At 37.5% G+C, this 24,955-nt stretch overlaps 1 protein-coding gene across 4 annotated transcripts in view; it reads left to right on the top strand.

Annotated features, from left to right (window-relative positions):
• LOC150079046 (transcription initiation factor TFIID subunit 4B-like) overlaps positions 1–24,955 on the top strand; it is a 634,753-nt gene that overhangs the window by 262,596 nt on the left and 347,202 nt on the right. For all 4 annotated transcript variants that reach the window (XM_090382248.1, XM_090382247.1, XM_090382250.1 and 1 more), the window contains one exon: positions 23,240–23,371. In XM_090382248.1, coding sequence (XP_090238374.1) covers positions 23,240–23,371 — 132 coding nt within the window. The remainder of the gene's footprint in view (positions 1–23,239; positions 23,372–24,955) is intronic.

Below are 24,955 nucleotides of genomic sequence, written 5' to 3'. Positions count from 1 at the left end.
TGATCCTGATGAGTATAATAAAAAACTGTACAGGGAAATAGAGTGGGCCAGTAAATCAGAGAGTCTTATAATGGGGATTTTAATTTCCCGGATATTGATTGGAATTTGTGGGTTGGTCACTCACACACTAGCAAGGCTTTTGTATATTTATTGGATGATTGTTTTATACCTCAGCATGTTCAGATTGCAACTAGAGGGAGAAAACTCTTGATCTGATAAATCAGTAGTGATTCTTCATGCATTAAGAATCTGCAGATAAAGAAACCACTAGGTAGCAGTGATCACAATGTGCTGAAGTTGGATTTACTCAAAGAGGTAACTACCATCAAGGAAAAAGGGAAGGATTTTTGCTTTTGTAATTATTTGTCTTTAATTATTGCAGGACAGTATTTACATTCTATAAGGTGGGAACAACTGATGATGTTACCAACAGCAAATCCAAAATGGGAAGCATTCAAAGAATTTATTTTGGAAGCAACTAGGCTTTACACACCAATTAAGAAATTGGTAAGAAATTCAAGGTTTAGGCTTAAATTGATGTCAGATGAACATGTGGCAGAAAAGAAAAAGGCATGGGATACATATAAATTAATGGATGACATGGAAGCCTACGACAGATATAAGCTGGTCTGTAACCAAGTCACAAAGGAGGTTAGGCATGCAAAGGAAGATTATGAGAAATCTTTGGCAAAGAATGCAAAGAGTTCTTTACCTATGTAAACTGTAGAAGGAAGGGGATGAATCAGATGAGTCCACTGATGGGTTCAACTGTTGAGGACCTTGCTCAGGTGGCTAACAAACTAAATGAGTATTTTGCATCTACAATCACATATGAGATGTTATTCAGGGAGCGGAATGCCAGAGGTGAACTAAACTCTGGCAGTGAGCTAGATGATTTTGTAATAACTGAGAGGAACGTGGAGGAGAAATTGTTGAAGATAGCACCTAGAAGATAAGAAAGCACCTAGGGTGGATAGGATCTATCCAGTTATATTAAAGGAGGCAGCAAACCCTTAGCCATAATTATGAGAGCTTTCTTGGACTCAGGAAGGTACCCATGGACTGAAGAGGTACAAATCTGACCCCAATTCACAAAGGAGGATCAAAGGGTGACATAAGTAATTATAGACCTGTTAGTTTAACTTCTGTTCCAGGGAAATTAATGGAGGCACTGGTTAAAGAAGCACTGCAGGATCATCTGGACAAGACTACAGTTATAGCTCAGAGACACAGCATGAGTTTGTTAAGGGGAAGTCTTCTCTGACCAATTTGATTGGATACTGTGATGTCTTCACAAAGCAACTGGATGCAGGGAATAACTTTGTTATCATAAATTTGGATCTTAGAAAGGCTTTTGATACTGTTGCACATGGAAGACTGGTGCACAAATTGTACAGTGCGACATTGGTGGCAAATTGCTGCTATGGCTAAGGGGATGGTTGAGTGGGAGAAGACAGAGAGTGGTAATTAATGGACACTGCTCTTCGTGGATTAATTTTATTAGTAGAGTCCCTCAGGGTTCCGTGTTGTGTCCATTTTTGTTTTCTGTATTTATAAATGATATTGATGATGGTATAGATAGACGAAGGTGGTAGATGACTTTCATCAACCTTTGAAATACCACCACTTTGCGTATTGGAGGCTTGAAGTGGTGAAACCCATGTTTAGTCTTTAGAGCAAAGTTTCCGGCATTCCCCTCCCCCATACTTCTCCTTCAACCCATGCACGGTACTAAGAACTGTAGGTTTTGATACCTTTCGTGTTTGGGGTTTTCAGAAAAAAATATCAGGCTTAATGTCGAAGTTTGCAGACGATACAAAGGTTGGCAGAGTTGTTAATGACATTAATGATAGTATGCTGCTGGAACAGGATCCAGAAAAGTTGAGCAGATGGGCTGAGAGGTGGCAAATGAAGTTTAACATTGACAAATGTAAAGTTCTACATATGGGAAGCAGTAACTCCAGAGTAACGTATCAACTGTATGGTACTACACCGACAATGGTAGAGAATGAAAAGGACATGGGGGTAATTGTGCAGGCAGATATGAACTTTTCTGAGCAGTGCAAACAGTCTGCAAGAGTAGCTCATAGTGTCTTGTCAATGATATGCTGGAATTTTTCTAGCAGGGAAAAGTTGATTATCCTCTTGTATATGGCGATGGTGAGGCCACGCCTTGAGTACTGTATACACGTCTGGAGGCCTCATTTTAAGGATGTAAAACTGTTGAAACAAGTATAGAAAAGGGCAACAAGATTAGTGAATGGAACAAAGAGTTGCTCTTATGAACACCTGTGAGGTAATCTGATTGAGGTGTATAAAGCCTTGAATGGTTTGAGCATGCTGAATGCTGATAGGATTCTTCCTCTTGCTCTGAATAATCACCTGAGAGGGCATAAATTCAAATTGAGGAAAGACAGTTGTAGGATAGATGTGTAGAAATTTGCTTTTAACCAGCGGGTAGTTCATTGGTGGAACAGACTTCCACCTTTTGTTGTTGGAAGTTGATAGCTTAAATAAATTTAAGGCTGAGCTCGACAGGTATTTGGAACGAATGGAGGGTGAAATCGGAGCCTTTTTTTTTTTTTTTTTTTTGGCTGATGCTTCATAGGCTTGCTCTCCTGCATCGTGTGTCTCTACTAATACTAAACTCCTCTCAGGTCTGGAAATCTCCAGCACCCTGCTTTCCAGGCTGTTACTCATTCCAATAGAAGCAGTTCAAGTATCACTTTCACTTCTGCAAATTCCCCCCCCCCCCAAAGCTAGCAATTTTCTGACCCACATAACAGTGCTTCGATAGCATCAGCAAATATCCCTGAACCCTTTCTCTATAAGTATATCCCATCCCTGTGGTTTGCAAGAAAATTTTTTTAAAATATATTCAACATAATTAATTGGAAATATGGACATTAATTAGACATCAGAGAAGGAAGAAGAAGGATAATAGTGTCGCCTTATGAATAAATTCATTGACTGAAGATATAATGATTACTTGTGTGAATCGAATGAATAATATTTGTCCATTTATATCCATAGACGACCTCTGGAAACTAGTCATAAACCAGTTCTAATAAGCCTTCTGCACTAAGTGCGGCTGTGCTGTAGTCACTTTTCCACTTCAAGAATCTCGTGGGATGCATGAAGGATTTTCCTATTATTAAAGCCAGCCCCTTTTTTAAATCGGCCATATGGTAGGCAGTGGCATACCACCACATTATCTGATGCCATAGAGACCATAACAAAACCAACTCCAGAAACTGCTGTTAAAGGAAGACATGCAACTAGGTGGAAGGATGGGATTGGTGAACTTTTGGGTGTAACATTTGGCGATGCTGCTCGTATAGCACATAATCGATGCAGCTGGAAGAATTTATTAGTGGCCACAACAGCTGCTCAGGGAACTATGTGACTGGGAGAAGAAGATCCCTGTAGAAGCAATTTCTCCTGTTAACAAGCACAGATCATGTTGAAAAAAAATTCTACCCCATGAGCCTTACACAATCTCTCCAGGGCCGAATTGATTGACACGGCTCTCATCATATACTCCCTTTTATTATGTCTGGGCAAAATTGCAGACACTTTCAAATTTAACCATAACTCGCGATTTTTTTTTTTAACATTGACCTGTACTTGCTGAGTAAGTCTGCAGATCTCTTACTATTAATATCATTTGTGCCAATGGTACAACAATATCAACCTCTATGCCCCTAAAAGATGATATTTGCTCTACAACATCATGTACCTTTGCCCCTGGCAGTCATACCCTGGGCCTGTTCCACCTGTCTTTTTTTGCACTTTCTATTTCCCATCTCCCTGACAACAATCACCACAATAACTGGATCCTGTGGGACCAGTGCATTCTGCCCTAAAGGTTGTCACTGTTTTGCCTGATGCACTAGAGTGAGCTGTATGTTGAGTTGGGTAGCTGAGAGCTTGATGGGTCCCCATTTTAATTCCTTCGGTGGTATATGCCATACTCTTCAAACTCTCATAGACACCCATCAGAATGCTGAGTTGGTGCCTAATTTCTTGATACTCTCTGCATGTAGCACACACAAAGACATCCTTCTTCACTAAATCATGCCCTGTTCCAGAAAGTTCTACAAACATTTCACAAGTTGCAATTTTTTTTATTCTGTGATGCATTGGAGAATCACCCCATTCGATTCTCCCCCAAGTCACATCAGTCCTGCTGCTTTTTGCACATTGCTTTTCTGCTCTACTCTGGAGCGTGATTTCTGTTTAAATACGATTTAATTGATTAATAGACTATACTTGGCTACACATTGACCATCACTAATCTGGCCACTGGTAATCCAGTTCAACTGCTAATTTGGACATCATTTCCACAAACGTAATTTCAAATTTACCGGGTCGGCGCACTGACCTGCCACTACTGTTTTGGTGGCATTGGTTGCAGCATAAGCTGTTGGTGCAAACTTGTAAACACTGGTAAGCTGTTCCCACTTGTTTTTCTGCATTTATTATTATAACCTGCTCACATTTAGCCCCAGCCATGGTTCCAGTGCATAAAGGAATTGCCTCTCACGGCGTAAAACCCAAATGCCATTGTCCATAACAGATAAAGTTCTGAAAAAACTCGACAGCGGTGTGTCTGTGAGAAGTTTAACTCTGCTTAATTGTAAATTACAGCAGTTTCTCTCAGTTCCTCTTATTTTAGTAATTTTCTTTTGGCCATTCCTTTTTAGATTCTTTTTTTTACAACACACTTGTACAAACTTTCAGAAAAACACAACACAATATGATGGATAATACAGTGCGTTAGCATACTTGTTTTCACAAAATCTCTAACAATACTGACAAACTTATTGCGACATTTGAGAGTTTATTTTATTGCAATGTTCTCCACGTGTGTAATAAACTAATTACAAACGACCTTCATATGTATGCCATAATAGCGTCACACATATGTGGCCGACATGGCTTCTCAAGAAATAACCCCCATAGATCCCAATGCTGCCGGATTAGTGACAGTTGACCTGTACTACACTTAACTATACAATACAATAGTATACTATACTAAGCTAATACAGTGATAAGTGTTATGCTATCTAGTTTTATGTTATACCTTACTCTGTCAAGTTTGAGATATATGTTATCAGCTTATGCTATACTGTAGCCTACTGGGTTACTTTATTTCTTTCTTTCGTTTTTTAAACGAAAAAACGACAACACTGACATTACAATATTTATTTTAGAATTATTGATCAAACTATTTGCTAAATTTTTTTTGGTCCCCTAGGGAATTTTTTTCTTAAACTAGCTTGGCAGTCAACGTGTTAAGGGTAGTATGAGGTGATTAGCTGTTGGGTAAATTGTATGTGCTAAAATAACCACCAGTGATACGATGGTGCCTTCATAGCCTGGTGGGCAGGAGCAGCAATGCGTAGCATGTGCTTCTTGATTAGACCGGGATTCGAGCCCGTGACCACCAAATACGGAGGATGCGGAAAGGTCAGAGAATGACCAATGCATATCCCCAGCGCAATATGGCTTTAGTTGCTAATGCTCCTAAAAACCAAACAACTAACAAACCAGTGACACAGCAAACTCACTAATCCGGCACCCCCATAGATCCCAATACTGCCGGATTAGTGACGGTCGACCTGTACTACACTTAACTATACAATACAATAGTATACTATACTAAGCTAATACAGTGATAAGTGTTATGCTATCTAATTTTATGTTATACCTTACTCTGTCAAGTTTGAGATATATGTTATCAGCTTATGCTATACTGTAACATTCACAATGTTAAATTAGTTATATCCTTAGCTAAATACGAAACATATATATGCCCAAAAAGTGATTAAAACCTTCAAACTACTTATTTATTACAATTAAAACCCTACTATTCTTGTGCCCTACTGTTACGTGCTAAAATATTCGTGCCCGAAACTCCAATACAATATCAGTATGAATAGCCAGTCTTAACTTACAAAATCACTAGCTAAATTTAAAGATTTAATCACTAGCTAAATTTAAATCTAAGGAACACTACTAAACCTATTTAGTCTATTTGTAAAACACAAATTAATGTTTATTAATCAAAAATACAATAAAATGTGAAAGTAAACTTATCATTTTTGAAGGTGATGTGAAGGTTAAAGAATGAATTTGTTTTTCCTCAAATTAAAGTATTACTGAAAGATTGTTCTTTTTCTATTATCTATAGAAATTGAAATTGCAGATCTACTTTTGAAAATTTCAAAGAAATAGAAGAATGTGGGGTATAACGGTGCAAGGAATGAACATAATTAATTGAGATCAGATGACCATACAGTATTTGGGCTTGAATATAGGGAATCCAAAAATATAATGGAATCCTTTATCGTAAAGGTCATAGAGACCTTGGAACTAAAATCAAACAAAAACAAAAAAAATTTACCTTTCTTCTATTATTATGAGAATTACCACTAATATTTAAGAACGAAGTTGAGAGATATTCGTATTTGGGACATTAATGAAAAAGATAGATGTGATATCAAAATTGAAACAAGAGTGGTAATAGCAAAATTTTTTGTGTTTAGTCCCTAAAGTGATTATTCCTTACTACAATACCAATTTGATGAAAGAAAATTAGCATTGGTAAAAGGCATATGATGCAAGAACACAAGCTTATACAGCATCAGCCAAAAAAAACCCTTTTGCCCATCCACTCACTCCAGATGTTTGTCTAGTTCTGCCTTGAATCTATTTAAGCTGTCAACTTCTTTAACGATAGATGGAAGTTTTTTCCAGCAGTCAGCCACCCACTGGCTAAAGGCAAACTTCTGCACATCTATCCTACAACTGTCTTTCCTCAATTTGAATTTATGCCCTCTCAGGCAATTATTTTGAGTAAGAGGAAGAATCCCATCAGCATTGAGCATGCTCAAACCATTCAAGGCCTTATATACCTCAATCAGATCACCTCCTAGGTGCCTAATCACCAGACACTAATTTGCAAAACTTAAGCCTCTCTTTTTCCATTCACTATCTTGTTGCCCTTCTTTGTACTCGTTCCTGCAGCTCTACATCCTTCTTAAAATGAGTCCTCCACAGTACTCAGGGTGTGGCCTGAGTGCTGTGGAGGACTCATTTTGTACATTGCCTGAGTACATTGCCTTATAGGCAATTGTCAGGCCACACCTTGAGGATAAACACTTCCTTATTCCTGCTAGAAAAATTTCTGTATATTATTGACAAGACACCATAAGCTGCTCTTAAAGATCGTCTGCTCTGCTCAGAAAACTTCATATCTGACTGCACAATTACCCCCAGGTCCTTTTCATTCTCTACCACCGTCAGTGTAGTACCACAGAGTTGATATGTTAGTTTACTTTGGGGTTACCATTTCCCATATGCAGTATTTTACATTTGTCAATGTTAAATGACTTACTTAATCCAAAAGAAACATTAAAACAAACAGTCATTGTTGGCAGTCTTCATTGGGTTAAGTGCAAAGAGGAAATATCTGGATCAGAAATAGTTAGGACAAATGGGACTCTAATATGAACAAACTGTAAGCAAGCTGAGAAGTGTGAAGTAGAAAGAGCAGTAGGAGGTGTCAGTCTTCTAATACGAGATGGCACTTTATGGTAAGATGGATGGACAGGGTTGTCCAATCATCAAGGAATTCCTTCTACTCTGGCTTTCTTAGCTCAAAATTCAGAATTATACTTGGGATCAGCCGTTCTCCTTCCACACAATAGTATCCAACATGATTTCACAAGAAACTAGTATATATATCTATATATCGCAGAGCTGCATACAATAGAAATAGCCCATCACCACATTAAAGATTAGCCATTACCAAAGATACTTGATATGCACTGATTATTCAAGCATATTATAGGCTTTATCCTTGATGATGAAGGATAGTCCTCATCCATTTCTGTCCCAGTCTTTGCAGACACTGTTTTTTCTTGTTGAATGTGAATTTTACTTCTGCTGGATCGCAAGCCACAGGACAATTGAATTAGCCACCATCGAATTAGCTGTTCCCCTGGATAACGAGTTGCATGTCCGTCCCTCATATAAAGTAAAGGTGAATAATAGGCATTGAATTATATTCCAATGGCAAGATACAGGCCACAAATAAACTACACCAGATAAAGCTTGTAATGATGCCATGCTATTTGCCAACAAAATGAATAGCATCACAAATCATCTGACACACACACACACACACACACACACACACACACACTATATGTTGATGGCTTATCCTTACCGAGCACAGAATATGGGAACAATAGATAACTATAGTTAACAATATCAGTAAATGATCCCAGGAAAATGCATTTAGAATTTCAGGACCAAAATCTGTGTGTGAAATTTTGTAAAAAGATATGTTTATGTCTCGATCAGGAGCTGAAACTTCAAAGTCATGGTCACAGAGTTAACCAAAGCGCAAAATTTGTTGGATTTCATAGAACATATCAGGTAATTATGAATAAAGTTCAAGAAAACCTTGATAGGCTTATAATTTTAACAGTGACAATAGCAGAGCAGATGTTATCCCATTCTCAACCTTTATAAAGTACTAGTAGGGTTCAAAATAGATTGTGGCACTTCTTAGACTTGATTCATCATGGCTGCTACTAATAGCAGGATAGTCCATATCCATTTCTGTCCCAGTCTTTGCAGACACTGTTTTTTTCCTTGTTGAATGTGAATTTGAATTGCGCTTCTGCTGGATCACAAGTCACATTGGGATCAGGACAATTGAATTAGCTGTTCCCCTGGATAACGAGTTTTCCAACACCCCATGTACAGCTTTTACATATAAATTAATGAACCATTGCTGTCCCTGAAAAGAAAACAGTTGGCATCATTTTATGTATACAAGATAAGATCTATAAGAGAACATGCTACCTTAGCAACCCTGTTGCTCCACAATAGGAAAATCTATATAGAATTGTAAATGTGTTGCAATTCCAGAAGGACACATTATGCCAACATGGACCAGTCAGCATCTTGCAGTCTCCCTATACAAAGCTGGATTTTTTTTTTTTTTTTTTATGTAAACCCCAAACACGAGAGATGTTAGAACCTATAGTACTGTGCTTGGGTTGGAGGTTGAGAAGATGAAAGAAGATATTTGTTGACATTGGACTTGAACTTCTGTAGATTGTAATTTTCAGGAAATACGTATGAAGGAAGGTTGTTCCAGAAAACGGCAGTTGAATGAATAAACAAGGAAGATGAAAAGTTGGTTCTGTAAGTTGGACAGTAAATGGATGTTGGCTGGTTGCGGCACGTATTCGGACTGTTTTGAAAGAGAGAGCGGGAATTATAGAAGCCAATTCAGAAGCACAGTGCCCATGGAAGTATCTGTAGAAGAGGCATGCAGCAGAAACAGTACCTCTATGAGACAGCACGTGGAGAGAGACTGTTAGAGGTGAGTCATTAAATAACCTAAATGCCCTCTTGTGAATGAAATCAAGAAGCCGGAAAGAGATTTTCGGGGCTCCACCCCAGATGTGGGAACAATATTCCGTGGTAGGGCGGATTTGCGATTTATACAGAGGTGAGCAGCTGTTTGAAAGAAAAGTAACGCAGAGAGCGAAAGAGAAAACCAAGTTTTTTAGATGCAGAAGAAGCAATATTTGTAATGTGCTTCTGCCAAGAGAGATTAGAAGTCAGGGTAATCCCCAAAAGAGATATATCATTTTGCCTAGAAATCGGAGTGTCACTAAAGATAAGCACAGGAGCAGAAGAATCCTTTCTGCGAGATATAAGACAAGAATGAGTTTTGGATGGGTTGAAATCAACTAAGTTGTCTTTGCCCCACTGGAGAATTACCTGAAGATCGGCATTTAAGGAAGTAGTAGCAGATTTTCGAAAAGTTGAAGCTGACTGAGCAGGACAAGGTTTTTCAAAATGGAAAGTGGAATGCAATGTGCTATCATCGGCAAAACTATGGATGGGATTTCCAGTCAATGGAAGAAGGTCATTAATATACAAGAGGAAAAGAGTGGGGGAAAGTACTGAATCTTGGGGGACACCGGAATTAGTGGAGAAGTTAGAAGACAGAGAGCCATCTACCATCACCCTCAGTGAGCGATCAGAGAGAAAACTGGATAACCAATTACTAAAACAGTCGGCAAACTATAAGATGGAAGCTTGTTTAGAAGATCTTTATGCCAAACACGATCGAAAGCCTTTGAGATGTCAAGAGCAACTACTTGTGTTTCACCGAACCTTTCTATTGAATTAGTCCATAAATGGGTAACAGAAGCCAGAATGTCACAAGTGGATCGACACTGACGGAATCCATACTGGCGATCGTTGATCAGACGGAAGGTTTCTAGGTAGTTTAAAATTTGGCGGGTAATTGCAATGGGACGATAATTGGATGGGAGGGATTTGTCACCCTTTTTAGGAACTTGCTGGATATGAGCAAATTTCCAAGCAGAAGGAAAAACACCTTTGGAATAAGAAAGTGAAAAAAGGCGGCAAAGAATAGGAGTAAGTACAGGAGCACAGGTTTTGAGAACAAGTGGAGAAATACCATCAGGACATGGAGCTTTCGTAGCATCAAGATTCGTCAAAATCCTTCTGACATCCTTTTGACGGAAGACCACAGGAGGCATTGAATGGAGCATGTTGGGAAGGAATGGTGGGAGGTGTTTTACCAAGATCGTTAATGCATGAGTTGGAAGAAAAATGGGATGCTAGCAGGTCAGCTTTATCCTTGGCTGAAGTGACAACAGAACCATCTGGTTTGGACAGAGATGTGCAAAAGTTGCGGCCAATAGCTTTGGCAAGAGACCAGAATGCTCGGCTACCATTAGGGCAAGAAGCGCGTTTTCTACTCTTAGCCTGTTCAAACTCTAGTTTGGACTGATTAATAACTGCTTTACAATTGTTGCGAGCTTTGCTGTAGGCAGAAAATGAAACCGAAGAATTAGAAACAAGCCAATTACGATATGCAACAATCTTCTCTTGAACAGCCTTAGCACATTTATTGGAAAACAAAGGTTTAGATAAAGGACGAGATTTTAAAGTGGAGTGTGGGATAAAGGATTCCATTCCTGCAAGAATAATTTCACTGACACGATCTGAGCAAACTTTGACATTAGAAGTTTTGAAACAGTAATCCGACCAAGGAAAAGAAGAAAAGAAGTCTTTCAGTTCATCCCATTTTGCATTCTTGTAATGCCAAACAACACGAGGTTGGGAATAGCCATGAGATAAAGGTTCCATTGGAGAAGAGACAATCACCAAGTTGTGATCTGAAGTACCTAAAGGACCTCTCACTTCGACCGTGTTGTTTGTGAGAAAACAATCAAGTGTATTGGCTGTATGATTAGGATTGTCCGGTATTCTTGTAGGTAAATGAGCAATCTGTGCAAGGTCATTAGTAATTGCAAAAGCCTCAGCATCTCGACCAGCTGGTTCGATGTGACTAGAAAAAGGAAGCCAGCTGGAGTTGTGAACATTAAAATCACCAAGGAAAATTACCTCACTGTTAGGAAAGTTGGACTGGAGAAAGTCAAGTTGCAAAGAGAGGAAGTCAAAGAGCTCCAAGTGATTAGTGGAGTTGGGAGAACAGTAGAGACAACAGATGAATTTGACACAATGAGGTAGAGAGATTTTAAGCCAGAGAAGATCAAAGATAGGAGATTCCAATTTGCCAAGTCTCTGACAGGGAATATCAGAACATACATATGCACAAGTACCACCTTTGAGGCGAAAGGAATCATACAACGAATAATTTGGGCACCTGAGATGAGCAGTAGTTGAATCAACCGATAACTGAGATTCTGTCAGAAAAAGTACATGGAGTTTGGTAGACTGCAAGTGGAAATGGACATCATTGAGATTAGAATTGAGACCACATATATTTGTGAAATGAATTAGGAAGTGCTTGGGAATTAGGAATAGAAAGATGTTAGTTGTTTCCATTCAGTACATTGAGCTTAGTACTCCACTCATGTACCTATATATATATATATATATCCCGATTATATAAGTTAGTGTAATGTAAGTACCTCATCGTTTGAAAATCGATGTAACCACAGTCCAACCGTACCTCCAGCATACATGAAAAATTCATAAAAATATATCAAATATTAGATAAATTAACATAATAAGCCTTACATGGGAACTCATTTTGCAGGAGACTTTGTCGAGGGCTAAACCCCTACAAAATAAAAACCCAAGTTAGACTGAGCCATCGGTTTCTGTTATCATCTGCCTGTATACCAAATCCAATATCCATAATAATGGATAATACAATTAATTTAGAATTAGGTTATAGTAAAGACTATAAATCAGTATAAATCTAGCCGTCCAAAAAAGGGGTTATGTCTCACCATAATTTGTAAGCATACAGACTGGATGATATTTAGCCCGACCGATCGCTGCAAGATTATAAGCACAACTGAGAAAATATTAATATTTGTTGAACAATATGCAGAAAAAGGCTAATATAGCTAACTAAAGGCGAACGGAAGGCAGAGTAGTTAAGGCAATAGTATCTCACTCCCCTTCGAATTACTCTAATAGTTCGTGAGATATGAAAAATTAAGGCAAGAGGATAGATAAAAGTAAAACAGAAAAGGAAAAGCAATTTATCGATTTACATCGGATTAACGGGAGTGTAAATTCCCGACCCTAATCCGATGTAAATCGATAAATTGCTTTTCCTTTTCTGTTTTACTTTTATCTATCCTCTTGCCTTAATTTTTCATATCTCACGAACTATTAGAGTAATTCGAGGGGGAGTGAGATACTATTGCCTTAACTACTCTGCCTTCCGTTCGCCTTTAGTTAGCTATATTAGCCTTTTTCTGCATATTGTTCAACAAATATTAATATTTTCTCAGTTGTGCTTATAATCTTGCAGCGATCGGTCGGGCTAAATATCATCCAGTCTGTATGCTTACAAATTATGGTGAGACATAACCCCTTTTTTGGACGGCTAGATTTATACTGATTTATAGTCTTTACTATAACCTAATTCTAAATTAATTGTATTATCCATTATTATGGATATTGGATTTGGTATACAGGCAGATGATAACAGAAACCGATGGCTCAGTCTAACTTGGGTTTTTATTTTGTAGGGGTTTAGCCCTCGACAAAGTCTCCTGCAAAATGAGTTCCCATGTCAGGCTTATTATGTTAATTTATCTAATATTTGATATATTTTTATGAATTTTTCATGTATGCTGGAGGTACGGTTGGACTGTGGTTACATCGATTTTCAAACGATGAGGTACTTACATTACACTAACTTATATAATTGGGACATACCTAACGTCCGATGTAATGTTCTATCGTTTGATGGCATTAATCGGTTAGTTCTATATGTAACATTTTTCATTTTTATATATTGGCAACACTTAATAATTGTTTTATATATATCTTACAATCTAACTCTAGAATACTTGGATTCTATATATATATATACTATCATTGAATTATATTAAATATTAACATAAATTAAATTATAATAAAGTGAATAAATAAATAATTAATTAGGCGTTCATTAGAGGCAGCGACATGCAATTCCTCCATATGAAGCTGAAATACATCCAATATTTTAAACTGAATAAAATAAAACATAAGCCAGTAGTATGGCAAATGGTATTTTTGCCATACTACTGGCTTATGTTTTATTTTATTTAGTTTAAAATATTGGATATATATAGATGGATCAAAATCAAAAGAACCATGAGAGCATCAGCAGTTTCCCAGAAATTATGCTTTCATACCAACTTTCCAAAGAATGTCTTTTAAATGCTGCATTCTTTTGGAACTTTGTGCAGGGCTATCTGAAATCCTGCATAATTAGCAGCAGTTCAACACAAGATTTGAAAAGTGTAATTTACCAAAATTCCTTAATTGTAATATGGGCCATACAAATCATGACCAGTAACAACCAGTTCTTTGACAGATTAAACAGATACTAACAAACTAAACAAAAGAAACAGGAATTAGCTTTCTGCTCGTTACCAGGACGTATAGATTACTGCTGACTGAATAGCAAACAAACCTCAGAAACAACTGTTCCAAGTTCCATATAATAACTACAGGTCAGTCATCCAAACCACTGTCTTACAAAATTACAAGAACTCTGACATAAACAAAAATTGGATAAATTATGTAAAATGAAACATAATGTTGAGAACTTGTATTGACTAGGCTGTGGATAAGACATGTGCACATCACAAGTTATCTACTCCATGCTAGAAAACCTCCAAGATACCAAACTTGCAACACTAACCAAACAATTAAACATATGTTGATATTTTGTACAACATATGAAAATAATAGCTAAATCTTCATCTCATTATATAAGGAAAGGGGAACCTCGCCATCAATATTCTAGGTGGTTCAAAACATGTATCATATATATTTAGCTTCTTGAAGCCCATATACTGTAAATAATAATGATGTATATAGAATAAATATTTAACCTTCATGAATGTGGATTTAGTTCCCATACAGCAGTGATTTCCAAACTGCAGGCGTGCCTCCCTGTGGAGGTGCAAAAAGTTCAACAGAAATGTAATTTTCATAACATAACATATATAAATAAAAAAATGTATACATGAGTTTAATAAACAAAAGCAAATCAAAAAAATAGTTTCTGTTCCATCAAATGCATTGCTAGCGTCCTACCAAGTTTCTTACAGAATCGCAAAATGTAAAAAAACCACACACACAATAGGAGAAACTCTAGTTTTGCCGAAGAACTAGAAATTGAATAATTATGGATGTTTTACTTTAAGGGAGGCGCCAGGAAAATTTTACAGGTCAAGGGAGGCTTGGGCTCAGAAAGTTTGGGAAACACTGCCATACACGGAATGTAATATACCAAATGATATGGCACATTCTGAACTCCATTGTTGATGCATCCATAATCACCAAAATAACAAATCTGATTCTTAACAATAAACTGGATCTTTTCAATAGTTATATTGAAATATAGTTACATAATATGTAGTGTTGCTAATAATATATGCATTTGCATGCACAATATTCAAATGCATATAATCTGATGTGTAGCAATTACTCTAGAAACAATACTCAGCAAACATAAGTGCCAGGATGTAGAATTTTTTAGCTTTAGTAAATGGATAAGTTTTTTGGAAATTTTTAACATCTTGATTAATTAACATATTAAATTGTGTTTTACAAATACATTAGGGATTCTTAATCATGTTCATTAGCTTATTATTTTAAATTTACCTAGTAATTTTGTAAGTTATAATTCGATACTTGTACTACTGTTCTTTCGATGTTTTGGCTTGAATTTGTAGCACATAACCAGTAGTGCAGAGGAATAGTTGGGATTAATTGTGTTAATAAGTATAAGTAGCTTGGAGGTTCTAAACACTTGTTGGGCCTATAACTTTTTTGTGTTTAGCTAAAGATATAATTAACATTGTGATCATTACGATAGCGCGTAACGTATATCTTGAACTTGATAGCCATAAGGTATAATGTAAAACTAGATAGTGGACTACGCATCACTGTGTTTAGGAATATATTAGGTTAGGGTAGTATTGTCAGGTAATCAGTTAATTTTCATTGTTAATCAAATTGTATTTAAACAGAAATCAAGCCCCAGACTAGAGCAGCAAAGTAACAGGCACAAAGTGGCATTAGTGCTGTGGCCCAGGGGAGAACCAAAGGAGCAGTTCTCCAATGCATCACAGCCTAAAAATATCTGCAACTTGTGAAATGTTGGCAATCCGTTCTGGAACAGGACATGATTTTTCCAAGGGGGCTAGATCATGTTCTGTCATTTCCTGATTTGTGTGTGCTAGGTGCAGAGAGGGTGAATAAATTAGGTGCCAACTCAGCATACCAGATAGGGGTGTCTTTGAGAGTTTGAAGTGTAGAGTAGATATAAAGTGTCACACAGATATAAGGAATGTAGAAATTGAAATTTGCACTACTTCAATAGAAGTAGTGCAAGAATCACTTTTACCTCTGCCAGCGGCTACTGTTAATCTATTAGTCTGTGTATCCCCCCCAAGCTAGCAGTTTTCCGTCCCACCTAACTCTGCCTCGATAGCATCAGCAAATATTCTTGCACCTTTTCTATTTAATTGTATCCCATCCCTGTAGAAGCAGTCTCTCCTGTTAACAAGCACAGACCAGGCTGAGAAAAATTCTACCCCTTGAGCCTTGCACAATCTCTCCAAGGCCGAATTGATCGACAAGGCTCTCATCATATACTCCCTCCTATCGTGTCTGGGCAGAATTGCAGACACTTTTAAATTCAACCCTAACTCACAGCTTTTTTTCAGTATTGTCTTGTATTTGTTAAGTAATTCTGCCGGTCTCCTACGCTTAATATCATTAGTGCCAACGTGTACAACAATATCACCCTTTGTGCCCTTAAAGGATGATATCTGCCCTACAACGTCATCGACCTTTCTATTATTTCTGACTAAAATAATAACAGAATTTTATTCTGTTATTATTTTAGTCTGTTCCTAGTCATCATTTTAGTCGTGTGTCAGTGGTTATTGTTGTGTTTGTTTGATTTTAAAACCAATTTTCTTAGGTGGTAAAAAATTTTTGTGATGTTCTGACATTGGTAGACAAAGTGGAAATAATTAATTTGTTTGAAAGAAGGGGAATTTTGTAGTCAGGGAAGAAAATAGTCAAAATATATGGTGTCGGAGTGGCTGCAATTTTTGACATTAAAAATAATAGCATGTCAGTTCTTCAGTTTGTTTCTGTATTAGAAAGCAGATTATTTTTCTGCTCTAGCAGAAAAATAATGAAAAGGCTGACAACAACAAAGTAGAAAAAGCAAAATACATATGGTTTCTGCAAAAATGATCAGCTGGACCGATTTCGTGTGAGAAAGCTCTGTTTTATAAAGAGGTGGGTGGCAATACTGACTTTAAAATCAGTTCTGGATGGGTATGTAATTTTAGAAGTTTGCTGAAAGAAAAATTCTGCACAACTAACCTGCAACCATTTTCCTCAACTTGAATTTATCTCCCATCATGTGTGTAGTCTCAGCAAGTGGAAGAATACCATTAACATTCAGCTTACTCAATCCATTCAAGGCTTTAAACCCTCAGTCAGATTTCCCCTCAGAAGTTGAAGAATTTATCACTGAAATGGCTTTATTCTTGAAATTGAGAAGTAGGATCCAAATTTTATTTATCATACTGATGAAACAGGTTTAAACTGGAAAACACTTTTCAAAAAACCATAGCCTCAAAACTTGAACATACTGCCCTTGGCTGCAAAATTAGTAAGGATCAAGTGACAGTAATGGTTTGTACTAAATCAAGTGGCAAAAACAGGTTAAATTTTCTTGTAACTGGCAAGTCAAAATGTCCAAGAGCTCTTCTTCTTTAATGCTGCCGAATGGCGTTTGCGACTTCGTTTTGATATTGTTCTCTGTCTAGCGCTGCGTGTAGAATTTGTGCTGTTGTCATGTGAAGCCAGGTGTTGATGTTATCTAGCCATGCCATTTTCGGTTTGCCTGGGAGCTTCTTGCCTTCGATCTTTCCCTCCAGGATAAGTGGAGGGAAAGATCTTTCCCTTCAAGAGCTCTAAAGAATGTGAAAATTTTACCCATAATTTATACGAATCAGTCCAAGGCATGGATGACAGCTAATTTATTTGTGGAGTGGTGTGATAAGATATTTATTCCTGGAGTGAAAAAATTCTAAGAAAATATTACAGAGTTTGGAAAAGTATTGCGCATTGTAGACAATGCACCATCCCAGCCTTGCAGTGAAGTTTTGGAGCATGAAGGAGGAAATTTTAAAGTTATGTTCCTCGCTCCAAATGTAACACATTTACTGCAACCTGTGGATTAGAGGATTATTGAAACTCTTGAGAAGGCTTACTGTGGCGATGGTGATGAAAATGACATGCTGAGCTTTTATAAATCTTAACTTGAAAGAGTGTACTTACATGCTTGTAAGTACACTCTTGCTGATTCATGGAGCACTATTAAAGCCGAAACATTGCACCCAGCCTGGCAAAGCAGTTTGGGAAAACCATTAATCTCTAAAGAAACAAGTGGAACTGAACTTCTTGAAATTATTAACAATTCTGATTGTTGAATTGAAGAAGTGACAGAATGGATGCAAATTGATGCAGACGATCATGGCTTCCAAATTTTGATGGATAAGGAAATTATTGACAGTATTAAGAAGAGGATAACTGTGAAGTGGAAGATGATAAGGAAGAAAAATGATGAACCAACTCCCTTTCCTAGTGAAGTCTTCAACTGCCTTGAAATAGCAAATTAAGTGGTAGGAAAAGCCAGATAAATATAATGCTCCTCAGCCTCTTACGCAGAAACACTTTAGAGACTTGTTTGTTCAGAAGTTAGGAAACAAGTTTCTTCTAAACGAACATCATTGTTGAGTTTTTCCTAATAAAGTGTTTGGAGAATGTTAATTTATTATTACTGTTTGTTATTCATTTTTCACATTTCACCTATTTTAAAATTGTTTTTATCATAATTGCTGTATAAGCATGCATTGTAATATTCAAAAATTCCTTTAAAGTTGCAATAATTAATAAATTGTTTTTTACATGGATGAGTGTTTTTTTTTTTTTTTTTTTTCTTTAATCAAATTATCCAAACTTTTGATGGTCCTAACACCTTTGTCATGAATTGGTTCAGATAAATGGCCTTCTGCTATATATGATATCAAAATTATTTTTTCAATTTCTTTTGTTATTGCATCGTATCCAATCGTATCCGGTCCTTGAGGTTGTCACAGACATTCTCTCAGATATGCCTGATAAGCTGTACTTGCTACCTGGGAGTCTAAAACGCTGATGGAACTGATATTCGGGTAACACTCAAGTCAAGTACACCCAATTTTGGCGAAGTCCGGATGGTTGTTTGTTTGTTATTTGGTTTTTAGGAGCATTAGCAACTAAGGCCATATTGCTCCGGGAATATGCGGTGGTCATTCCCTGACCTTTCCTCATCCTCTGTATTTGGTGGTGAAGGGCTCGAACCCCGGTCTAATCAAGAAGCGTGTGCTATGCACTGCTGCTCCTTCCCACCTGGCTACGGAGGCACCCCGGACGGTCTGTGACAGCCAAATCCTCTGCTTGCACCTTCACGATGGTGGGACTGTTAGTAATCCTGGGTATAACCTCCATGCACAAGTACATGGTGGGTGACCACCCAGGTGTGAACCAGTCGAGGTGTGGCACCAACACCATATGGACGAATGCCGCCCCTCTATGTTACCAGACAGTACTAGGTGGTAGATAACTCATCAACCGGTGCAATACCACCACTTTGCTTATTGGAGGCTTGAAGTGGTGAACCCATGTTTAGTCTCTAGAGCTAAGTTCCGGTCAACCCTTCCCTATCTCTTCCATCATGCATTATGATTGATGACTTTTGAGGTTAGGATGAACAACGTGGCGAGATCCAATATTCCTTAAATTTCGAGGATACAGCTCTAAAACAGTGTTTGCATGCCGGCCGCTAGTTAGTACACCGGACCGAACCTATTGGTAACTGTCTAGGAGGCTTCTGGATCAGCTAGTGTCTAATCTTGCTACCTCTACTCTGCCAGATAGTGACTGGAAGGAGTCCGAGCAGTGTGTATGCTGGGAGCATTGTCGAGGCCACGTTATGTGAAGGACCTGGGTATATTCTTACCATGTGTACGCCATATCCAAAAATTTCATTACTTCATACAGCATGTCCCACCCACTTTTTCTTGCTATTGAATACACCATAAATTGTCAAACTAATAGAGCAAGCTTATCTGCGAAAAGATCTTAACCTCCCAAGCACTTCCTAATTCATTTCACAAATATACGTGGTCTCAATTCTAATCTCAACGATGTCCATTTCCACTTGCAGTCTGCCAAACTCCATATACTTTTTCTGGCAGAATCTCAGTTATCGGTTGATTCAACTACTGCTCATCTCAGATGCCCAAATTATTCGCTGTTTCATTCCTTTCGCCTCAAAGATGGTACTTGTACATATGTCCGTTCTGATATTCTCTGTCAGAGACTTGACTTTCTTAACATCAAGACTTTCTTAACTTGACTTTCTCCAGTCCAAATTTCCTAACAGTGGGGTAATTTTTCTTGGTGATTTTAATTTTCCTTGGTCGGATTACTGTTTCAAAACTTCTGATGTCAACGTTTGCTGAGATCGTGTCAGTGAAATTAATTCTTGCAGGAATGGAATCCTTTATCCCACACTCCACTTTAAAATCTCATCCATTATCTAAACCTTGGTTTTCAAATAAATGTGCTAAGGCTGTTCAAGAGAAGAATGTTGCATGTTGTAATTGGCTTGTTTCTAATTCTTCAGTTTCCTTTTCTACCTACACCAAAGCTCGCAACAATTGTAAAGCAGTTATTAATCAGTCCAAACTAGAGTTTGAACAGGCTAAGAGTAGAAAACTTTCTTCTTGCCCTATTGGTAGCCGAGCATTCTGATCTCTTGCCAAAGCTATTGGCCGCAACTTTTGCCCATCTCTGCTTCCACCTCTGTGAAAACCAGATGGTTCTGTTGTTACTTCAGCCAAGGATAAAGCTGACCTGCTAGCATCCCATTTTTTTCCAACTCATGTATTAATGATCTTGGTAAAACACCTCCCACCATTCCCAACACGCTCCATTCAATGCCTCCTGTGGTCTTCCGTCAAAATGATGTCAGAAGGATTTTGACGAATCTTGATGTTAAGAAAGTTCCAGGTCCCGATGGTATTTCTTCACTTGTTCTCAAAACCTGTGCTCCTGAACTTACTCCAATTATTTGCCGCCTTTTTTCACTTTCTTATTCCAAAGGTGTTTTTCCTTCTGCTTGGAAATTTGCTCATATCTAGCCAGTTCCTAAAAAGGGTGACAAATCCCTCCCATCCAATTATCGACCCATTGCAATTACTTCTACTCTCTCTCTAAAGTAATGGAGAAATGAATTAACTGCCAACTCTTAAACTACTTAGGAAACCTTCCGTCTGATCAACGATCGCCAGTATGGATTCCGTCAGTGTCGATCCCTTGGTGATATTCTGGCTTATGTTACCATTTATGGAATAATTCCAATGGAAAGGTTCCGTGAAACACGAGTAGTTGCCTTGACATCTCAAAGGCTTTCGATCGTGTTTGGCATAAAGGTCTTCTAAACAAGCTTCCATCTTATGGTTTGCCAACTGTTTTTAGTAATTGGTTATCCAGTTTTCTCTCTGATCGGTCACTGAGGGTGATGGTATATGGCTCTCTGTCTTCTGACTTCTCCACTAATGGCTGTGTCCCCTCCCCCAATGTTCAGTTCTTTCTCCCACTCTTTTCTTCTTATATATTAATGACCTTCTTCCATTGACGGGAAATCCTATCCATAGATTTGCCGATGATAGCACATTGCATTCCACTTTCCATTTTGAGAAAACTTGCCCTGTTCAATCAGCTTCAACTTCTTGAAAATCTGCTGCCAATTCCTTAAATGCCGATCTTCACGTAATTTTCCAGTGGGGCAAAGACAACTTATTTGATTTCAACCCTTCTAAAACTCAGTCTTGTCTTATATCTCGCAGAAAGGATTCTTCTGCTCCTATGCTTATCTTTAGTGAGACTCCAATTTCTAGGCAAAATGATATATCTCTTTTAGGGATTACCCTGACTTCTAATCTCTCTTGGCACAAGCACATTACAAATAGTGCTTCCTCTGCAGCTAAAAAACTTGGTTTTCTCTTTCGCTCTCGGCGTTACTTTTCTTTCAAACAGCTGCTCACTCTGTATAAATCGCAAATCCGCCCTACCATGGAATATTGTTCCCACATCTGGTGTGCTGCCCCCAAAACCTCTCTCAGGCTTCTTGATTTCATTCAGAAGAGGGCAGTTAGATGTACTGTTTCTGCTGCATGCCTCTTCTACAGTTACTTCCATGGGCACTGTTCTTCTGAATTGCCTCTTCTACAGATACTTGCATGGGCACTGTTCTTCTGAATTGGCTTCTATAATTCCCGCTCGCTCTTTCAAAATAGTCCGAACACGTACTGCCACCAGCCAACATCCAGTTACTGTCCAACTTCAAACTCACAGAACCAACTTTTCATCTTCCTCATTTATTCATTCAACTGCCATTTTCTGGAACAACGTTCCTTCATATGTATTTCCTGAAAATTACAGTCTACAGAAGTTAAAGTCCAATGTCAGCAAATATCTTCTTTATTCTTTTCAACCTCCAACCCAAGCACGGTACTAAGTACTATAGGTTCTGGGGTTTATATAAAAAAAAAAAAAAAAAAAAAAAAAGGAAGAAAAAAAAAAAAGTCATATTGGTCAGAAAAGAATTGCTCCTTAATAATCCATGCTGTGACTGTCGTGTAACTGCATTTCGGTCTAGATGGTACTGGCCTTGATGATATCTGGTCCTATTGTGTAATCTACCTTTCAGAAGATCGGTAATCAAAATTTTCATTGTATCTCATCTTAAATGTCTGTTAATTCTGTTCTCTTTAATCAACCATTTATCAACCATATAAAATTTATTCTATTAAACTGTGCAGGTGTGGGTATGTAAATTTACATTGTTTAGACTTCGTTTAAATAATTCTTTTAAATGTGGAAATTATCTTAAACTTCCATAACATGCTACCATCCAGCCAGTTCCTAAAAAGGAACTGGCTGGATGGTAGCATGGTAGCTTTTTTTTTTTTTTATTTCTGTCTAATTGTTGATGTCATTTTAATTGGTAGGATGCACAAAAATAGCTTTAAAACTCAAAGCAGGACATCATAACTCTTCGTCTTGTTTGTTCTGTTTTTTGTGTTAAAAACTGAAAATTTCTTAAATTCAGATTGAGAACTTGATGGATTATGTAATCAATAAATTGATATATAGAGCACTCAGGATAATAATGACAGAGTTTCTTTTATAAATTTTCTTGAACTTTTGAGAGATTTTTTGTATCAGTAATTTCACAAGTTTGGGCAATCCAGTCAGAATTATAATACTTTTAAATTAATATCTTAACTTTTTATTAATTAAATATTAACTTTTTTAAAATATTAATTCAATTTTTTTTTTTTTTTACGATTTTTGTAAAGGTTTCCTAAACATTATTCTCCTTTGAGGTGTCTGGCATCGAGAAAACTTACATTTTTAAGTCTGTATAGGTGTGGCAGACTTAATCATGGGGTGGTTAAAGAGTGGTTATATTGTTTGCTGCTATGCAACATTTTATCTTAACAAAATTCCTTTATCTTATACTGTTCTCTATCATATCTATGATTTTTTGTAGATTGCACAAACAAAATCAAATTCTCAACAAACAACTGCCCAAGTAAAAGTAGTGGCACCCTCAGCTACACAAGCAGTACAAATCCTTCAGCCTGCAATTGCCCAAAATATGACACAGCAACATGCTGGTACTGTAAGTTTCTGTTTTTTTCTATATGAATATTTAGAATTAAAGTCTATTGTTTGATATGTTATGATTGTGCAGAAGTTTCAACTTTTTAGGGTCCATAATCTTACGAAGGACACTTATAATGTCACTCGGTTGTCTGTCACAGCATTGTATCTCTGGAACCGCTCAACCTATTGAATTGAAATTTTGCATGGATTTGCATGTTGATCGTTGTTTATAAAAATTTGTCTGAGACATGGGGGGATAAATGTAGGGGGGAATGTTTTTGACAACCTGTAGCTTATACACCGTTGGAAAGAGCTCAATGAGTAGGTTTAAAATTAAAAATGGCGGGGCCAGACAGGAAAATGTGAATAATTTTCATGTCACCCCCCCCCCCATTTCCATTAAAATTTTTGCAATCACATTAGCTATGCGAAGGGAAAACTATTCCGATTGAAATCTGTCATTTACTTTTTGTGTTAAAATGTTAAAATTAAAAAAACATTTTATTGCACTTCAATAGCATGCTTCTTTTTACTAAGTAACCCTCCTTTTGGTGACAAAAAGGTTGCTAAATAGTTAGTTAATAATTCTATAAAGGTCATTTATAAATTTTGTGACGAGAAGTATTTTTTAACAGTTTTCAAAGGTGGAGTTGTCCCGGCAAGGAGGCACTTGGAGAGCCAGTGTTGAGGCTTCGGTGGTGGGGAGGTGCCTGCACCGAGTCTGTCACGGCCCTAACCTGCCAGTCACTTCTCCCCCCAAGACTTTAATTGCTTCACCAGGAAGAGGTCAGAGTCCCTTCTCCCACCTTTTACAACAACTGGAAAGACTCAAATAGACTACGTTTTCATTAGTTCCTCAGTTTTAGGCCAAGCCAGAGTACTAGAAACTTTTTTCAGTTACTTTTTCAGAAACTTTTTTGTAGTTACCATAAAGCCCTCTATTTGAGGGCTTTATGGTAACTACACTAACGACCATTCGTGACTACCTGACCATTCCTGAGTGCCTGGCACTCAGTACTTGACCGATTTATTTAAATATATTTCATGTTCAGAATTACTTTTGTTTTTCCAATTGTAACCCAAAATTTTTCCCATGTTACCCCTAATTTGAATTTATGCCCCCTCAGGTGTGTAAACTTGATCAAGGGGAAGAATCTCATCAGCATCAGTAATGCCAGAAATATTTATTTCTGGCATTTGAAGCCATCTGTCCTAGCGGTGGATCTAAGGAGCATACTCAAGCCGATTGCTCAGCCACAACCCATGCTGGTCCAAAATGTAAGGTAGTTACCCAGCCTTTTCCAAAACTTGTGAGTTACGGATAACAGGGAAAAAAATTCAAAAATAGAAAATAAAGTTACCTTTCCTGTGGCAAGTAGGCAAGTTATGTTGAGTATGCCTAGTAATCATTCCTATGCTGCTTGCACTAGAAACAGTTTCTGCTCCAGAACAAACAAATGTATCAGTTCCGTCTAATATCTCTCCAGCTAACTGGCTTAAATCTACTCTTTCAATGGAAAACTAACAGAGTTAAAAAAAAAAAAACTCCGTTAGTTTTCAAAAATGAAAACTAACGGAGCTACAAATACCCCAATCAGCA

The sequence above is a fragment of the Mastigoproctus giganteus genome, chromosome 10 (genome assembly GCF_048544385.1).
Source record: "Mastigoproctus giganteus isolate SK-2022 chromosome 10, ASM4854438v1, whole genome shotgun sequence".
Lineage (NCBI taxonomy): Eukaryota > Metazoa > Arthropoda > Arachnida > Uropygi > Thelyphonidae > Mastigoproctus > Mastigoproctus giganteus.
Note: the sequence above shows the minus strand (reverse complement) of the source record. Positions and strands in the feature narration are given on the sequence as shown.